Below are 19,947 nucleotides of genomic sequence, written 5' to 3'. Positions count from 1 at the left end.
ATGGCAAAGCAGCAGCAGTGATGGCAGGCACTGGAGCTAGTCACTGGGAACGATATCTCATTCTTGCTGCCTCTGCACTTTTGAATGCTGAAAGAAATATAGAGGAGCAGAAACCATCCCAAAATCTTTGCAAGGCTCTGCAATGAGATGGGGAACAGAGAATTCTCCATCTGCTTCTAGCATCCAGAGAGGATGCTTCTAATTTCAGATATTTACTAACCAAAGGCTGATATCCAGATTGAGTTTTCCTGAATAAGAGTTGGGAAAAGCACCCTAGTAGGGATACTAGAATCTGCATATCTTCTATTAGCAGGGCATGGGGGTGGGAGCAGGAAAGAGGGAAAGCAGGTTTTGTTTTTTCTTTCTTCCCAAGTGGGTATTGCCTTTAGGGAGTAAGGACCAACTATATAAAGGGACTTAGGTGTTGCAAGCCAGCATGGTAGCGGGAGACCCCCAAATTAGCCAACAGGAGATGCCAATGAGAGAGGCGTGTCGTAAACCCAACCCTGCCCCTCTCACAGAGATAGATACCTAAGTCCAGGCAGCAGGGAGGTGCCTATCTCTGCTTGTGATCCACACCTGGGAACTCTTCTCTTGGAGTCAGATGGCTTATTTCTTGTGAGAACAAGTTAGGTGTCTCCTTCACTCCACACAAAATGGGTGAAGGAGGTGCTGCTGCACAGCTTATAACTTTTAGCCTAGTGGTGACAGCACTCATATGGAATGTGGGAGACCAGTTCAATTCCCCACTCCACTTGAGGGGGGGAGAGGATTTGAAAAGGGGTCTCCCACCTCTGAGTGCTCTAACCACTGACATATAGGATATTCTGATGTTGAGCTCCCTCAATCGCTCCTGTTGAAGTTGTTCCACTTTAGGTAAATAATAGTCACTGGAGCAGGGGGACTGGAACATGGGTTTCCCACCTCCCTGGTGGGTGACCTACCACCAGGCTATAAAGTTATTCTCTCTCTTTCATGCCTTGCTCCCTTGATTCTGAATGGGACTCAATCCCCTAGGTGGCCTCTGAGCATACCTAGCAGATCAGGCCTCATGGCTAAAACAGGTGCTCCTCTGCCTATCTTCACTCACTTTGTGGATCACACTGGCGGGCAGGTGTGAAGTAAGTGGCTAGACACCTAATCTGAGGCAGCACTGTGCATGCCCAGAGGGAGAAACTTAGGTGCCTAGGGAACTTTTAAAGTGAACATTTAGGTGCCTGCAGGGGTTCAGTGGATCACAGTGGCTCCTAAACCTGGGGTTTAGGTGCCTAAGTACCTATATGGAGCTGGGCCCAAGGCCTCTATTTTTTGTATTTCTCTTTACCTAGAGGTTTAGTCCTCTAGCTACTGGGTGTCTGAGAATTTCCATGCCCTGGACAGAAATGTACAGAAAGAGAGAGCAGGGAGACTGGGTCTGGATGGAATGAAGGGAGAAAAGGGAATGGAGAGGGAGAAGGAAAAGTGTTAAGATACTGAAGACAAAGCTCTCTTCCTGTGTTAGTGTCTGCTTATGGTGTGAGAGCTGGAATGCACCCAGCCAAAAGTGACTGACCAGTTAAGTTTAGCATGTGTATATTTCACTTGTTTCTATTTTAACATTTCTTGAGTAAAGGACTAGGATTTATATAGTTCCACTCCTCTCTGGGGCTTGAAAAGGTGAAAGCCAGAGAAGGAAAAGGCCTGGTATGTAGGAGAATGGGAGGAAAAGATTGCTACTAAAACAACCCAGGAGGATACCCCAAAGATCAGATAACTTCTCTGACGCGCACAGAGAGATTGCAAGAACCTGCTTTAGAGCAGACCTGCAGAGCTAGTCTTGATTCTCCTGTGCACTATGCACTCTGGGTTATATACATAAAGGGACTGTGTGGCAATGCTGAGCATTGCAAATCTAACTTTTAAGTGACCTGCTGCCCAGTGCGATCCTTACCCTGGAGTCAGGTGTAACACTAACAGACTTTGGTCGTCGTTGGGCAAGCTTGAACCTGGGACCTCAGGAGCTAAATGCATGAGCTAAAAGCTTTAGTAGACTCATTAATCTCTCTCTAAATGGTCTTGGTGCCACTACTCAGGTGGTGTGTGGGTTAAACAGGCACGCAGGCTTCTTATAAAATACATGGCAAGAGGAAGGTACATAAGAAAGGGTTTCACAAAAGGGGGCAGCAAGCTGAGCTGGTAACCTGTAAACTAGCCAGTAGTTAGACACCTATCTCTGCTGGGGATTCACAGCTGTGACCCCTCTCCTGGATGTAGATGCCTAAGCCAGGTCAGCCCTCTTTCACAAACAATGAGAGCGAGGGAAACCCATTACTCCATTATAGCTAGGCTTGACAGGATTCAATTTAGATACATGTTAATAAATGTTACTGTCAGCTGACATACTGAAATCGATGGAAAAAATATCCATTGGTAACAGCTGGCATGAGTGCAGCCTTCCTTGCACCTGTAGGAATCCAGTATCACCACCCCACTCTTTCCCTCATTAGCTGGGAGTGTGGGGACCATCCCCATTCAGGAGTTAACAGCAGAGTGGCCTCTCCAATGGCAGGGGGCTTGTTCTCTTCCTCCTCACAGTCCTGGCCAGGGACCTCTGCTCTGCCCCTCCATGTCTGCAGCCTTCTCTGAAACTTGTGCCTCCAGACATCAGGTGTCACTGGTTCTAAGGCAGAGCAGGGAGAGCCCTCTGCAGCCACACTTTCATGGCCTCACTCCCTCATTCACTAGCTGAATGTGCGTGGAGGCAGCCCCCAGACTGCAGCTGTTCAGCAGCAAGGTTGCCTGCCTAAAGGCAGGAGGTTCATCCTCATCCATCACGATCCTGGGAGGACCAGGACACCTTCCTGGTGAGGCTGGATATGTGGCCAGGCCAGGATCATTCAGGGTGGGAGGAGCAGATGCTACAGCAGTTGCCAAACAGTGCTGGAGTTGCAGATCTGACTGATTAACATAGTGTACTGGAGTCAAAGTTCAGGAAGAGCATGAAAACAATGACACTTACGATTTTTGGGGGTGGGGGGAACCAATGGGGCTCAACTGCACCACTTCCCTAACCGAGGGTAAATGTTTGTCATTTTATATCCATAATGAATCAAAAGAAAAACCCTAGAGGAACACTGCAATGTACACCCTGACCTCAAATTCAAAATGAAAGTCTGGAAAAGAAGAGGACCTTTTGCAGTGCAAAGTTTGTAAAACAGAAATCTCTGGAAAGGCAGATCGTACTGCTGAACTTTTGAATAACGTCTCATATGAAATTGAATTAAAGTCAAGCAAAAGTAGGCCATGCTTCAACAGAAGCCTGTTTGGAAGAATGAGACAAAAGAAGGAAGAAACTTCAGATTTTCACACAATCTGGTACAGGTGTAGTATTTTAACATGATTCCAATGAATGATGTCTGTGGTTTGAACTTTGTAATAGTTTTGCTTCACAAGCCTGGACTGGCCCAGAACTTCTTCAGCTGGAAAAAAAATACCTGCCTGAACTTTTCTCTCAGCCTCAAGCTTGCAATGAAGGATCTTTTGAAGAATTAGAAATTCTCTTTAAAACTCCAGAGTTTTCTGGACAGCCAGCAATGAACATCATTGTTCTACACTGACAAGAATAAATCATTTAATACTATATTCTATTGAAAGCCTCTGTTCTTCAGTGGGGATCATTTGAATTTCATGTGTTGCAAGAGTACAGCCAAATGTGGGAAAATAGTGTTAATCAACAGTGACTCTGTGATGTACATGCAAGGCTTAGTAAAAGATATGAAAGCAATGTATCTGCATATGCTTCACATTCCATGTATTATTACTCATTGTCATAGTTTCAGGTAACTACACCTGTTTTTCCCCCTCGGTGGTCCAGCAAAGGCATCCGCTCTCAGGCTTCCAGCTCTCCTGGCCATCACTTCCAGTGGGTCACTCCCTTCTGACTGGCGTATGTCCAGGCTGAACAATTCTCTGCCTTCACTGTATTATCTCCAGCAAAGACAGTTTGCCTAAACAGACCTGTCTGCTCTCTCTTCAGAGATAGTTAACAAGAGTAATTGAGACAGTTGGTCTTTTTAATTCTTCCCTAAGGACCGGGGTCCTCCAGAGATCCTGAATGTTTTGCTGGATCATGAAGACCATAAATCAGTTTAAAATTAGGCTATTTATCCAAAAATCCCTTGTCTGTTGGTCCCTGCAGAATCCAGTATGAACTAGTAAAGGGGTGACTTCAAAGGGCTGATAATGGAGGAATTACATTAGCATCCCCCTCCCTACTAAAGGAATATATTATGCCAAAACAACCCATACACAATTGCTTTTTTAATATGGTTAATGTCTTTGGGGTAGATTATAATTCAATAAAGTTTAATTTAATTCAGTAAAGTTTCTTAATCCCATAAACTTTGTTCAGGATATTGCATCACATGCATCTTTTGCAGGTACCCATTAATCATGCAGTGAAGTTTCTTAATCCCATAAACTTTGTTCAGGATATTGCATCACATGCATCTTTTGCATGTACCTATTAATCATGCAATCAAAACTAATACATTCTGCATACTCAACATTTGTGAAATGTTTTCCAGTGATATTAAAAAATGACAACATGCAAAAGCAAGTGTTTTTTAAAGTCTGTGCAAGCAACAACATGAGCCCAATGGGTTTGCGGATGCCCCTCAAGTTGTGTTGTTTTGCTGGCTTTCCTGACTCAAGGCTGCAAAATTCATTCATATGCATTGGGACAGCATGACAGACTTTCTCATTAAAGAAGATGATACAGTTACCTCGAAGACAATGAAACTATGCCAGATGGTCGAAGACACTGGAAACCAGTGAAAACTGTGCTTCGATTCATCTTTTTTTCTTTATTTTTGGGGGGAAATGGACAGGGGTCATTGGCAAATGGAGAAATGCACCTTGATACACTGCTTAACAAGTTACTTCTGATGTAGATAATGCCTTAAAAGAAGTGGACCTCGAGTCAATGGCCTCCAAATGGCAACTCCCTTGATCTGCAAGGCTGGCTTTTGCATCAAAATTTCAGAGCACACTGAAGGCAACCATATCCACAATGTAGCCAATGGACTCTATGGAACAGGATCTCTTTTGCCAACCATTTGTCCAGGCACAGATGCTATGCAATTTAGCGACTATAAAAAAAATATTCTGTGCATTTTTTCCTTGCCTAGCAGAAGAGTTCAAACATGAATTTGGCTTGTCCATGACATGTGAAGTGCCCTTTGACTGTATAACAGCACTTGAATACTGGAAAACTGAAACCAATCATTGGATTATGTACACTTGCAGTGCCAGTAACTTCAATGTTTGTGAAAAGATCATTCTGTCTGTTCAGAAAAGTTCAAGACAAATGTTGCACGTGCCTCTGAAGACTGCCTTGAGCAGCTCCAATGTTTTGTACTACAATAAGGACAAAAGTTTAAATTTGGAGAACTTTAAAAATCCAGAACTGTCTGCTGGCTGTAGCAAAAATGATTTTGCAGTCAATACCTGTAAAGTGTGTGTGTGTGTGTGTGTGTGTGTTTTGTTCAAGCCTCCTAACTGTGGGAACTGAAGACTCTGGGCAAAAATCTGTGATTGAGGTCTGTCTACATCTAAAACTTAAGTGAATATAACTACATCACTCAGGGCTGTAAAACATTCACACCCTATGCAATGTAGTTAGGTTGACCTAACCCCCACTGTAGATGCAGCTGTGACCCAAGAACCTCTGGATTCCAGCTGCCAGAGAGCACAGGGGTACAAGGATTCATGGGTTCACCAAAAAAATGTTTCATAAGATCTCTAATGAAAGCTTGCGTCACACTGCTCATCAGTATCACTGCAATCAACATGTACAGATGCTGTGTAAGAAGTGTGTGTGTGTGTGTAATATATCTATAAATACACACTTTTAAGGTCTATATCTAGGGATTGCACATCAGATATGTAAAAAGCAGGTTTTCTTTCAGGCAAGTAATGTTTATCTGTTTAAATGTGAAGTAAATATTCTATAGTTCACAATGGACATCCATTTACAATCTAAGCCAAATGCTAATGAAGGATTACGAAATCTTCAAAGAGGAAATTTTACAGGAAGAAGTGAACCAGCAATGGAGAGCTCTGTTTACAACAAAGGACAATGAACTCGGGGGTATAATAAGGGGTATGGAGGTACATCCTCATTAGTTCAATCTGTGAAGACAAACTGCTAGCAAGCTAGATCTTAACCAAACTGGTTGGAAAATATGGGGGGGGGGGAAGGGACTTGAGGTAACTATCTTGCAGGAGATAAGAAAATGCCTTGTTAAGTTTGAGCTCTAGAAAGCATGTTATGATTTTGTCTGATATGTAACCATTTGTTTCCACTACTCTCTTTATATCACTTGAATTGCTTTTCTCTGAAACTTATTCTTGTGTTCACTATCTACGTCCTGTATGTTAAGCAAAGCAGTGATCCTGAGTTGAATCTTACAAGCTGGTATGCATTATTCCTAAAGGAATAATGGATCCAAGAGTGCTGTGAGTGTTCAGTGAAAGAGGGGCAGAGCACTCCAGAAGAATGCTCAGAGCAAGGCAGTGTTTGTTACCAGAGGCTGGTGGTTTCAGGGAGGTGACTGACAGCAGGCACAGACATGACTTCCTCATGCTAAGTGCAGGGGGTAGCCCAGTGTGTCACAATCCTGACTCCCTATAGAAACATTGCAGCAGCTAGGTCCATGGAAGGATTCTTCCATGGATCTAGCTGTTGCCTCTGGGAGAGGTGAATTTACTACAGCATCAAAAAAAATCCCTTCTGTAGTAACTCTTTGCTATAGAGCTTTACAGCAGCAGCACTGCAGCTGTGCCACTCTAGTGCTTGTAGTGTAGACATATCTTAGACTTTTGAATTAGGCTACATTGTTGAAGATTCTCTTCTCTTTAGTGGGTATTGGCATCTGGCCGGAGGAAGCTAAGAAGTTATATTGAACTGAGTCTCCTGTCACTTACACTGATTAGCCTATTTCTAATGGAGGCAACAGAAAGGTTTGGAAAAATGGGAGTTTGATTGTTGTAAAGACCCCTGGCTTTTCCCAGAGTCCAGTTCAGAGGTCAGCCTGTTCAGGACTTTAACTAGATCGTACAGCATGCCTCTTGCCTTTAAAGTGCCATTATACAGTAATTGCTGATATTAATACTTGAACTAGTGAAGGGTTATGTTGTCCAACTTCTTAAAATGCTATAGTACTTCTAAAACTAAAGTAGCAGGTTGCTTAGTCTCCATCCTCGCTTTTCACCCTGATTCAGGCTGACTCCTCAAGGCCACGGTTCCCAAACTACATTCGTGGTATGGTAATATCTCATCTTACTGGAATGAACATAAACCTGGATGTTACAAGAACTCTGTGACACTCCTACGCAGAACTGAGGTTCGTTACCTCTGCATGAATTAGCTTTACCCTATTTAGTTGGCATATAACCCACTAAACTACAGCTGAGATGAAGTCTGTCATATTGACATGGTTCCATTAAGCAGTCAGCCAAGGAGCTGGAGTCAGAAGAAAAACAGCTAGCCCTGCTATAATAGTTGGACTTTTTGATTGCATTTTCTCCCTAAAGCTATACTCTTCCAACAAAATTAGATGACCAAAGGATTATCTTAGGGTGAAGGATAGAAATGGCCTTTTTAAAAACACTGGAAAGATGAGTGCTTGATGTAAAGCTGAGGACCACTCATGAAATAACTCTGAGACCTCTGGTGCATGCTGGAAACCCAACCCCAAGGTGGGGCAGGAGCTTTCTCTACTCTCTGATGGAGGGGCTTCTGGAGTTCCAGCAAAGATTTCCTTTTTCATGCTTTCAGTACGAATTTACACAGACACCATCCAACTGGAGATTATTTTGCTTAATACATGCTTATGATGACCCAGAATCTTTCTCTAAGGGGAGGGGCCGGACACATGGAATAAACATTAGTGGTACAGATCAGTCTTGACTTGTACGATCACTTAGAGTAGAGGGCTAGGGAAATATTAATAAAACCTCAGCCATGTACCTTTGATACTTATTGCCTGAGCAAAGCAAATTCCTACACACAAATCAAAAGCATTTCTGTTTCTGTATGTATGTAAAAATGGTAATTTTAAAACTGTATCAAATCAATTCCAGAATTTCAGGAAATGTTCTAGGCACTACTGGGCAGAACTCTCTTGATTTTGGTGAAATTCAGAAAAGCCTGATTTCCACTAGCCCGGCAAGAGCAGAATTAGGTCATGTGGGCCCAATCAGTTAATTAGGCTGCAAACAGGGGAGCTTTACACCCCGTCTAGACTACGCGCCGAAAATCGATTGCTCGGGGATCGATATATCGTGTCTGATCTGGACGGGATATATCGATCCCAGAGCGCGCTTAGATCGATTCCGGAACTCCACCAAAACTAACGGAGTTCCGGAATTGACATGGCGTGCCTCGCACATTGATCCCGCGCGGTGAAGATGGGTAAGTAAATCGATTTTAGATATTCGATTTCAGCTACGCTATTCTCGTAGCTGAAATTGTGTATCTAAAATCGATTTTCGCGCGTAGTGTAGACATGGCCTTAGGCTGAAGGCAGCTCATTAGAGAGGCTCACTGTACAGGAACAGATGGGGAGGGCCTATAAAGTCAGGTAGCAGGGCACAGGTTGGGGCTGAAAGAGGACAGTCACTCCCTGAGAAGAGTGTGGCGTGTTTGGGGGCTGTAGGGAAAGGCAGTAGTCACTCTTTGGAAAGAGGGTTCTTGTAGCTAGTACACTCAGGAAGAGAGGGGGAAGCAATCCAGGAAAGGAGCAGTGAGAGCAAAGAGAGGAAGCCCACAACTACTGAGCTGACGGTCCCTAGACTGGAACTCAGATTAGAGGGTGGACCTGTGTTCCCCTACCAGCCACTGAAGTAGTGGCATCAGGGTGGTGAATGGAAAGACTGCTTAGGATTGTTGATGGACTGAACCCATGGAGGGAGAACAGTGAGTGATGTGGCCGGAGGGCTGAATCATAAAGCGACTGCTGCATTTTCTGGAGTGAGAAGAGTTGCTGACCTGACAGAAAGACAGTGATGTCTGTGACAGCATGCAAATTTGTGGAAGAGCACATCTACCTCTAGAGTTAATCCCCAGAGCAACAGGACGTGGCACCAGACCAGGGGTGAGTGGTGCACCCCATGATACTTAGGATACCGGGGTGAGGCAATGATCTAAAGTATAGGGTTAGTGGGCCCTTTGCTTCCTCCCGTTTCTCTCCCTGCCCACCCACCCCCCCCTTCCTGGACAGCCGCCTCCTAATCAGAACCCTATTGATTTTGCTGAAAATTGGAAAATACTCATTTTCTACTTTTCACCAAAATCAGCAGGGTTCTGACTTGTGTATCTCTTCCTGTGTTCATGCCGCACCTAGATATAGTTGTGCTGGAGTTTTATGGTATACTATTTGAACACCTCAGCTGGGGCTCATTTCCTGATTGAAGCATCTGGGTAATCATTCTTGCTATTTAACATAGGAAGGATAAGTAACCGGAGCTTTACTCTCCCTGAACATAGGAGCTAAAGTTACAGCCACCAGGAATAGAATTCTTACCCTATAAATCTTGAGATCAGATAGATCAAGTTGCTGTAATGAAGGTTTTATTAGATGTCAAGCATTACAAGCTGTAGAAGATTTTTTTCTAACCTTTGCTTGTTCATGTAAAGTGCACCTCTATCCCAATATAACGTGACCTTATATAACACAAATTCGGAGATAACATGGTAAAGCAGTGCTCTGAGGGGGCAGGGATGCGCACTCCAGTGGATCAAAGCAAGTTTGATATAACACGGTTTCACCTATAACACAGTAAGGTTTTTTTTCGCTCCAGAGGACAACCTTATATTGGGGTAGAGGTGCACTAGTACAAAAGCCAAATAACTGAACAAGAGAATTTAACTTGCTATATCAACAGTCTGGAAAATATTAAGTTGGGTCAAAATAAAGACTACTATTGTAACCTATTTATACTAGAGGAAGCTTGCTGGGAAACCTGCAGTAAAGCCCTGCTACTGTCTAGTACAGCGAAACCCCGCTATAACGCAATGTTTGGGGTCCAAAAAATGTCCTCGCACTAAATGTGCGGTTGCGGTATAGTGGGGTTTCAAGCTGGTCAGTTTACGTCAGTGGTCCCCAGCCCGGTGCATTGACGTGCGCCGCCTAGTGTGCCTAGTGCCCAGCAGGGGAGCGAAGCCACGGCCCCACGCCTGCCGGGACAGAACTCAGAGGCTGCGGGTGCCAGTGCTCTCTGTCTCCAGGAGGCGCGGGGCCACGGCTCCTCTCCGGCTTCAAGAGGAGCCGCAACCCCGCACCTGTTGGAGACAGAGAGCACCGGCACCCGCAGCCCTGGAGTTCTCTGTTACCAGCAGGAGCGGGACCGCAGCTTCTCTCCCCTGCTGGGCACTAGCAGGGGCATATCAATGTCCCAGAGGGCGCCATGGCATTGAGGACCGCTGGTATTAGGCCTCAAAGGGGAGCCAACTTATGATCATGTTATATGCGATTTCACGTTATGGTGGGGCGTGTTATTGCAAGGTTTGACTGTACTAGAATCATGTTCATGCAACAACCTAATAATCGCTGATTAAATAAGTCCTCTTCAAATGGGAATGTCATGCTTTAGTAGATATTCTTTATTGAAGGAATGCAGACGAGAACTTAGCCTGAGTTGATGCTGTGATGTTGCACTCTGATTTTATGAAAATATGCTAATGTAACTGGAATATGCTTTATGCAAAAGGTCTCTTGTAAGGTATCATTACAAAGCTTATATTCTACTGCATGTGATCATCCTGTTTGTATAAATGTACCACTCTTGTATCTGCAAGTAGAAATATGAAATAACTGAGGGCATATTGTAATTATGCAAAGTGTGGGCTATTAATGGTGGCTTAGAATCTTGATGATTCCCATTAACCAGGATAATTGACTGCAGATGGCTCTGTTTGACCTGTAAGTATTCCTGTATATGGTGTGCTGGCAAGTGGGTAATGAAGTCTTACAGTGACATGAGTTCATGTCACCTGAACTGGAATCCATCTTTAAGCTGGTGCTTTTCCACTGGGGGAGATGACCCAGAGGGATAATGGATTCCCAGCTTATATATATGAGAGAGGGAGGGAGGCGGAGGGCGAAAGAAGGGGAGGGGGAGGAGGAGAGATTAAATAAATGGCTGGAAGTTCTCACTTTGTTCTCTATCATGAGGAATCCCCTAGCTCCCACCTGAGCTGGAACAAGGGCTATACCAGGGGAAAGGATTGTGCCCAGACTAGGAAGGCATCTACTCTGTGAAAGAAATGTATTGAAACATCTTTCATGGTGAGATATTATCTGTACTCAGTTGTATTACTATATTAGGCTTAGATTTGCGTGTTTTATTTTGCTTGGTAATTCTTTGTTCTGTCTGTTACTACACCTATACCTCAATATAACACGAATTTGGCTGTAACGCAGTAAAGCAGTACTCCGGGGGGACGCGGCTGTGCACTCTGGTGGATCAACGCACGTTCAATATAATGCGTTTTCACCTATAACACAGTAAGTTTTTTTTTTCTGGCTCTCAAGGACAGCATTCTATCAAGGTAGAGGTGTACTTGGAATCACTTAAATCCTACTTTCTGTATTTAATAAAATCACTTTTTACTTAATTAATCCAGAGTATGTATTAATACATAGGGGGTAGGGGAGACAAACAGCTGTGCATATCTATCAGTATTGTAGAGGGCAAACAATTTGAGTTGACGCTGTGTAAGCGTTATACAGGGTAAAAGGATTTTATTTGAGTTTTAGACCCCACTGGGAGTTGCGCATCTGAGCCTTAAAGATAAGCACTTCTGTTAGCTGCTTTCAGTCAAGTCTTGGGGCAAATAATTCAGACCCTGGGTCTGTGTTGGAGCAGACAGCTGGGTCTGCCTCAGCAAAACAGGGTGCTGGAGTCCCGAACTGGCAGGGAAAGCAGGGGCAGTAGTAGTCTTGCTCCACTGGCTGGCAGCTTCCAAGGAGGTTGAATCACAGAAATCCATCACAGATGTGTCCATGTTGGAAAGAAGGAGAACTTAGCAGATTTATAGTTGATTCTTATCAACTACTTGATGCAAGGTTGATACAAAAATGAAGCCACCAGCATGAGAAAGTAACTCCTCAGTACATCTGAAACACACTTTGAGAGCTGATGTGGACTTAGACATTTCAAGGGCAACGTCACACCCCATAGAAGCCCCATTTCAGGACCTTCCCACTAGTTAAAGGATTTGAGTACATGCATAAGTGCTTTCCTTAATCAAAGCCATCATGCCTTACAAAAAGTAAGGAATGTACAGTCCAAAACTTCCCTTTCTTAGTGTAATGCAGTATCTCATCTGATTTATCAACATGTATCAGTTGACTGAGTCTTGATAACTAGTACTCAGATCTTTAACTAAACTCAATTCAATAGGGTGTGAGTGGAGACAGCAGAGCACTGCTGCTAGGCAGACAGGCTGCTGCATCTCCTGTCAGTTGAAGCTATCTCAGGACAAGGCTTCATTCCTACACAAGTCACTGATTAGGTAGGGAGGAAAGCATGAACTTTTTCTAAAGAGAAAATAGGATTTAACAGGTACTGAATTGATAGCCTACACACCTTTTTATCCACAGCAAATGTAGCACTGTTGCAGGTTTGTCTGTCAGTATAGTGCACCCTTTACCTAGATTCCTACAGCAGGGATTCTGAAACCTTTTTACATGGCATGGGTCACTTGGTGTGTCTCAGGGATACTTCTCCTAGTCATGATAGCACAGATCTCTTCTCCCATGATCAACCACAACATGGTTTTTGGCAGCCACACAGCAGTTGCTTACTGGGAAAAGTAATAGTGTTTTAAAAAAACAAACTAGAAAGTGAACTAACACCAGATCTCCATCCTACCAGCAAGTCTTCCAATGACTGGTGACGGCCTGTTCTAAGTGATCCACTCTAATTCAATCTTCTTGATCTTTTGTATAGCTAGAACTTTCAGGTATAGTACAACCTAAGTAATCCATGTACTTTAATCAGTATGAAAACTAGTTAAGGTTTTAGCATGCTGTAGTGAAGTCTCTTTTCTAAGCATCTGGTAAAATATTCTACAGTGCTTAATCAAATCTATTACAATTGTCAAAACAGAGTATACTTTAGCAAATTAAAACCATGTTTTGATGTGCAAAACTTAACTTGCAAAGAGTCTTCCACTTACAGAAAGTTAAAGTTCTACTGTGACAGATGTGACCTGAATATTTAGCAACTGTTTAGTGGTCTTACTCTGTTACCAAATATCTAAAAGATGTTACTGACTCTATGAATGGCTCTAATTCTTATTACCAAGCTTCTGAGCAATCTAGCCCCCTTCAGTTATCTTGAGTCACTTACACTAGTGTAAATTCTCTAATGCAGGGTTTTCAGAACTTTCAACTCTAAGCACCATCCTCCATGTTAAATTGTTTCATTATTCCCATCCCCCCCATATCTTGTTATACGCAGAATAAATTGTTACAATAATCAACGGCAACTACTAATTCTGAAGAGTAAACTTATACTCTCCCTTCAAGAACTCATGAGCCTGTCTTTCTGAGGGGAGATTCCACATGAGGTTGAAATGAGTTATCTATCCACAAGTGATAGCAACTATTTTTGATCACCACAGAGAAACCTCACTTAGAGCTACAAGATGGAAAGTTTTCAAGGTTTCTGCAGCTAAAGCAGATAATCTGTCAATGTGCAAAATTCCTCTTCAATTAGGTGCAGGAACCAGTCTCAGGTCTGTCAGTCTAGCCTGCAATGGCACATTCAGCACTGATAAAACTGTCTTCTGAATAAAGGGATTGATGGTCCACCTCTTTACCCTCCTCTGTTGGGTACCAGGCTAGTAGTGCCACTACTGGGCTGAGGTTCACTCCGACTGACTGAATTTGATAGTGCCTGACCAGCTCCTCAGTTCCTTCAAAATTTGAAACCAGTCTTCAAGTTTCAGGTTCACAAATTTCTTCTTTGTGTCCAGAAGGCCAATTTACAAGTGTTAGTGAATACTTCTACCTTCTCATGCAGGGACAGAACACTCCTATTCTGCTCCCAGAGAAGAGTCCAGCTCGTTTAGATTACCAAAGATGCGTAAATTGTCACCTTCAATAACTTCATCTGGCATTAGCAAAAACAATTACCGATAATTGAGATTAAAGATAATCCCTGCCCCAAAATGCTCAGTCTAAGTAGCTAAACATAAGTGGTTGGGGGTTTTTTTTGTTTTTGGAGGGGGGGGCGGGAAGGGGAGCAAAGATGGAGCATGTTTTATTATACAGGAAAACCTAAACTCTACCTCATGAGTCACCTCACTTAAATGAGAAAATTACCAGTAAAAGGAACCTATCATCAGAACAATGCACAAAGTCAATTCACTGGACATCTTAACTAAATTCACTATTTGCAACGGCTTCCTGAAGATCCAGGTACTGCTTTACAGGTGCATTAGTAGCAACAGTTCAGTGTAGAAGGTGACATCCTGGCATTAGTTGCAATGCGTTGGATCTCTCTGATCAGACTGCTGTTCTCACCTGTCATTGCCATAACAGCAACTGTAGCATTTACAATAAACCATTCTCCTTGAAGGTGGTGTAAACCTTCAACTACTTCTTGGTACAGCTTTTCAAGAGAGGAAGTCTCCAATAAAACAGTCCAATGTACTAGTACTGCAAAGACTGAAAGCTGTGCAGCACCAGACAGTGATTAAATCTTCAAACTGAATTCTTTAGTCAATTTTCCTAAGCTTTGAAAGCAATTGCTCAGATTTACCAATACAGTACAATATATTAACATACACTTTTCAATGTGGTAGTCACTGTAGGCGCTATAGCTTATGAAGCTGTGTTGTTTGCACAGGGAAATGTAACTTTCTGCAATAATATGTGCCTCATGCCAAAGCGATGTGTGTGACACTTAGTTTAAATCAACACTTGCTGGCTTCTGTCAAGGCCTCATGTTTATCTTTCACTGAGTTACCGGACTTTTAAATGCTGTGACAATTTTGAAGGCTTCATGTTCTGAGACAACTTCAGGATACTGTGTGTTCTGAAGTTGTCTCAAAATATGAAGACTTCAAAGTTGCTGGGTCAACATAAAGCAGTCTTTTTTTTTTTTTCTGTGCTCTTAGCAATCATTAGGACAAGAAGCAATGGGCTTAAATTGCAGCCAGAGAGATTTAGGTTGGACATTGGGAAAAAACTTCCAAAAACTGTCAAGGTGGTTAAGCACTGGAATAAATTGCCTATGGAGGTTGTGGAGTCTCCATCACTGGAGATATTTAAGAGCAGGTTAGACAAACACCTGTCAGGAATGGTCTAGATAATACTGAGTCCTGCCACAAGTGCAGGGGATTGGACTAGATGCCTTCTCAAGATCCCTTCCAGTTCTATGATTAGAATAATTTGCTGTCCTTCATGAAATTAAAGATAATTTGCTTGTTAGCCAGAATTTACCTATACAGATGCAACAGTAAAGTGAGGTTCAGTGTCCTTGAGTCTCAGCAATTACAGCTAGTAGGCTGTCTGCATGTACAGCTTAAATGCAGCAGAATGCAAGTTTAATAGGACTTGTACTATTTAAGGAGTAAATTCAGGCACACAAGTATAAGTTATAATACTGTTGGGAACAGAGGGTTGAGCAGTCTCCTACTCACTCATACTGCACTAGACTAAATTGCTAATTGGAGTTCTCAGATTATAGTAATATTGTGTCTTAAAGGACAATCACTAAGGGGGAGTCTACAATAGAATCACTACTCGCAGTGCAGTTGTACTGATGTTGCTGTAGTGCTGCTAGTGCAGATGCTTTATGCCAACAGGAGAAAACTCTCTCATCAGCATAATTATTCCACCTAGCCAGGAAGAAATAGCTATGTTGAGCAAGGTGCCTACCTTTAGGTATGAGTAGTTCCACTGACTCTAGTGGGATTATCCATGTGTTTAAAGATAGGCACATGATTACCTAAACCCTAATTAAACAAGGTACTTAAACTCTTTTTCCCCTCCAACTATTCTGAACCTCTATTTCCAGAAGTGTGCCAATAGGGGCAAGAACAGGAAGGAAGGCTGTCTAAAGGTAATCTTTAATCTTTCGTTACATAGGAATTTTCAATCTGGGGGGCAAACCTGACAAATTAAAGATCACCAGATTTAAGTGTCAACCATTTAACACTTCTAAGAAGGTATCTACTAGAAAGCTGTGAACATGTTAAATGTGACAGTTTGTTTTAAAAACAGAGAAGCTAGTTTACAGTTAAACTGAAGGTGTAACTGCACAGCAAAGAAAATAATTAAGAATTGCTCTCTTATTAAAGAAGCTGTCTAGAGCCCTGGAAAAATTGCTCCAGACAAATTTCAGTCTACTGAAACTGGTGTGGATACTGCTAAAGATGGCAAAACATTTCCTTGCCCAAAGACAGGAAGACTCTGGGTTGTTTTTAGTCTGCCTTGCATTCATAATTTTGCTTAATCTTAACTATAGTAATGAGCTTCTTTAGCATTATTGTCTGTCCTTTCTTAGGTTAATCTTGGGAGTGCTTGAGTGACCCAAGGACTCCAGTTATCAAATTCCTACTTATAATTCTTCAGCTATTAATTAGAAGTGCACAGCTCTCACCATATCAGTAGAAACTAATAAAAAATGGCTCCTGATCAACCATATAGTACTTTTTCTAGGCACTAGATTTGTAATCTCAGAATTGCATGTTACCTTCATAAAGAGCCCCGTTTTGTTCTTGTTCCACAGCCTTCAGGAACAATTCTCTTGCCTGTACAATAAATTACACAGAACATTTAAAAAATGTGTTACAAGCACCCAAGCAAATCCAGTTACCAGAATTTTCATCCAAGTTGACAGCTCTATACTATGTGGTGGTAAGGAAAACAGTAAAAGCACAATTGCATATAACATGGAGGTGATGTTCAGGCTATACTAACAATAAATGAATTTCTGAGCCAACGCAGAACCTGATCCTAAATCTTGCTGACACCAGTTTTAATTAAATCAGGGCTTTAAGCCCTTATAAATAAGAAATTGCATAGCTTCTAGCACCACTATAGCCATGGTTGATATAGCACTCACACTATAAACCTATTTTCATAGGTTTCTAAACTAGTAATTCCTTTGTGTTTTAAAAGGAGTCTAACTGCGCCATATTGAACTTACCATTTGAATGGAAGCTTATCTCAGGAATGAACAAGCTTTCTAAAGTTTTATTGCTTTGCAAAGAAGGATTGATAATGTGTCCATGTCACCAAAATTAGCAGGGGAGTGAAGATCTTCAAATATTTACAATATCACACTTTTTTACCTAGAGACACTTTGGCTCTAACTCGGTTTTGTTTTCTTAAGAAAAAAAAAAGTAGAGGGCAATTCTGGAGGTGTTGTGCAAAGCACTTGTGAAAGCAATGCTCAGGAAGTGAGACAGAAAGCATCTGGCTGATATTAAAGAGTCAAATCCACAGAGTTGACCTACAGGAACAAAAGCATATCAATTGCAAATCCAGTCTGCAACAATAAAGAACAGTGGAACCTGCAAAAGAGTACTAAGTGATCCAAAAAGTCAAGAGTATTGTGGAGGCCATATTGCTACACTATGCTTGGAAAGAACTTTCACAAATGCAGGTGAATAGCCAGAGCAAAAATGCAAATGTGTGCAAGAAGTCAGGAGAGGCAGGGGAAGGAAGGCAGGAGAGCTCTTGCTGTTTCCTTTTCTTTAACTGGGAGAGAAAATGCCATTTGAACTTAACCAGAACACATTAGTGATTGACCTAGTTCAGAAGCTCTTTAGCTTTCTTACTGTTTGTACATATCCATTACAAGAAGATATGATTGACAAACTTTGTCATTTTACCTCTGTGACTTCATTCAGCTGGAACACACACACATAACACCCACCGTTAAAGCAGGTAGGCCACTATCACTTCACAATACCTATATTTGGTGAAGCAGGCAAAGCCACGCATGAGGGAAGGTAGCAAAAGGTAAGGAACACAGGGCTAGATTCACAAAGGGACTTATGTACCCAACTTCAACAGTTTGGCACCACTGGCATTCACAAAATCCCTGCTCGGCTACCACCTAACCCTGTAAATGACTAAACTGCCCCTACATTTTTGTAGTAAAGTCCTCTGGGTGCCTAAGTTTCTGCCTCTGTGCACACATACTGATGTCTCACTAAGCATATGGACACCTAAACCCCAGCAAAATCCACAAAGCAGGGGAAGATAGTTCTTCTGCCTTTCTCAGCTGCAGAGCTCAATCCAGTAGGCTGAACTTGGAATTCACTTACCGGACCTGGGGCCATTCAAAATCTGGCCAGAGAGGAGGTGGTAGCAGTAGTGCCCACCTTATAACTTTAGTGGTTAAAGCACTCACCCAGGATGTGGGAGACCTGGGTTCAATTCTCCCCCCAGGCTGAAGGAAGAAAATGCCCTCAATCTCTCCTGATGAAGCTGCTGCACTTCGTATAACTAGACATTGAAGCAAAGGTACTGGAACCTAGGTCTCCCTCCTTCCAGGTGAGAACTTTAACCACCAAACTATAGTCTCTCTATCATATGCAGGAGACGCTTCACAGTGCAGAATCCCAAGCAGAAAGCAGCACATTCCTGCAGCCCAGACGTAAGACCCTAATTCCTTGGAAGGAGTGAGACTTAGGACACACCCTGTCCTTGGCATCTCCCAATGGTTAGCTAAGGCAGCTCCTCACTCAATATGCTGACTTTTGGAAATCCCATTCTTAGCATATGACTACACTTACAGCAGAGTGCAGAAACCACACACCCAGCTAGCATGAGTATAAATAGCACTGTAGACTGGGTACAGTTTGTAAGGAAAATGCCCTTCACACCTGAAACCCACCCCCTCCCTGGGGTATGTAACCTATGAGGGCTCTCTACACACCTGAGTAGTGCCTCCCACATCTACACTGCTATTTTTAGCAGTGTAGTGTCCCACTGCCAGAGGCTTTCCCTACTGCACTGAAAGACTCCAACAGCTCCCCTCTGCCACAGTCCTTCATTGAAGCATATAGCTCACACCACAGTGCCAAGTGTGGATGCAGCCTGCCTTTTTCTGTAGCAAGTGGTTATACATGTAGTGCTTGTACTCTATGTAGCCTTAAGTACCTATCTCCCCTATGCACTACATAGGGAGCTTAAGCATCTAACTCAGTTTGTAAAACCCAAATCTCTAGGCTCCTAAAAGTTAGGCACCACACCATCCCTTTGTGAATCTAGCATACAGAGAGGAAGTTATCTGCCTGATCTTTTTCCGGTTTAACCAGAATCTAAACATTCAATGTTAAAAGCTAATGGAATGCTAACAAAGACCGCCCATTAGTAAAATAAGTGATCTCTTTCCTACCTTCTCCTCTTTTGCTAGCTCCTGCTTTCCTTTGGTATCTATAACCTTTACTCCAGGGCCTCTTGCACGTGGCACAGTTTCCAAACCACCAGAACTCATGCCTGGGGCAAGTTCAAAAATCCACTGAGCTCGAAACATCTGGAGCTCTGCCTAAAAATGCAGAAACATTAACTCCTAACAGGCTTTGATTTAGGAACTTCTGGGCAGACAGTACATCTCCTGTACAAGAGATTACACAGCTCTACAGGTCCAATCTACAAATAAGAACTTTGAATATACATTACACATACAATACTAGCTGTACAATGGTAAATATAGGGACTTTGTTTAGCAAACTCAGGTTCAGATTAGAATTGGCATTTCCTCTAGCTTCACTTACAGTGGAATTACCAGAAAAAAATCACACAAGAAAATGCTATGGCTTACGGATAATTTAGTTCCAACAATGCAATTACTTCTGTTTGGACAATTCAGTATGCAGAAGAAAATTTAGGTTGTAGCAAGAAGTGATCTTGATATAGTTAATACTGGCCTAAA

The 19,947-nt window shown here is 42.6% G+C and overlaps 1 protein-coding gene across 2 annotated transcripts in view; it reads right to left on the bottom strand.

Moving 5' to 3' along the window:
• Positions 1-19,947, bottom strand: part of FBXO9 (F-box protein 9) — a 49,731-nt gene that overhangs the window by 17,820 nt on the left and 11,964 nt on the right. The window contains exons 3-4 of one of the 2 annotated variants that reach the window (XM_032764027.2): positions 19,411-19,560; positions 16,753-16,810 (exon numbers count right to left, since the gene is read on the bottom strand). In XM_032764027.2, the coding sequence (XP_032619918.1) occupies positions 16,753-16,810; positions 19,411-19,560 (208 nt within the window). The remainder of the gene's footprint in view (positions 1-16,752; positions 16,811-19,410; positions 19,561-19,947) is intronic. The other variant, XM_032764029.2, reaches the window with a different exon arrangement.

Source organism: Chelonoidis abingdonii, chromosome 3 (assembly GCF_003597395.2).
Source record: "Chelonoidis abingdonii isolate Lonesome George chromosome 3, CheloAbing_2.0, whole genome shotgun sequence".
In the NCBI taxonomy this organism is placed as follows: Eukaryota; Metazoa; Chordata; order Testudines; family Testudinidae; genus Chelonoidis; species Chelonoidis abingdonii.
The sequence above is the reverse complement of the archived record's forward strand: the minus strand, read 5'-3'. Positions and strand labels throughout refer to the sequence as shown.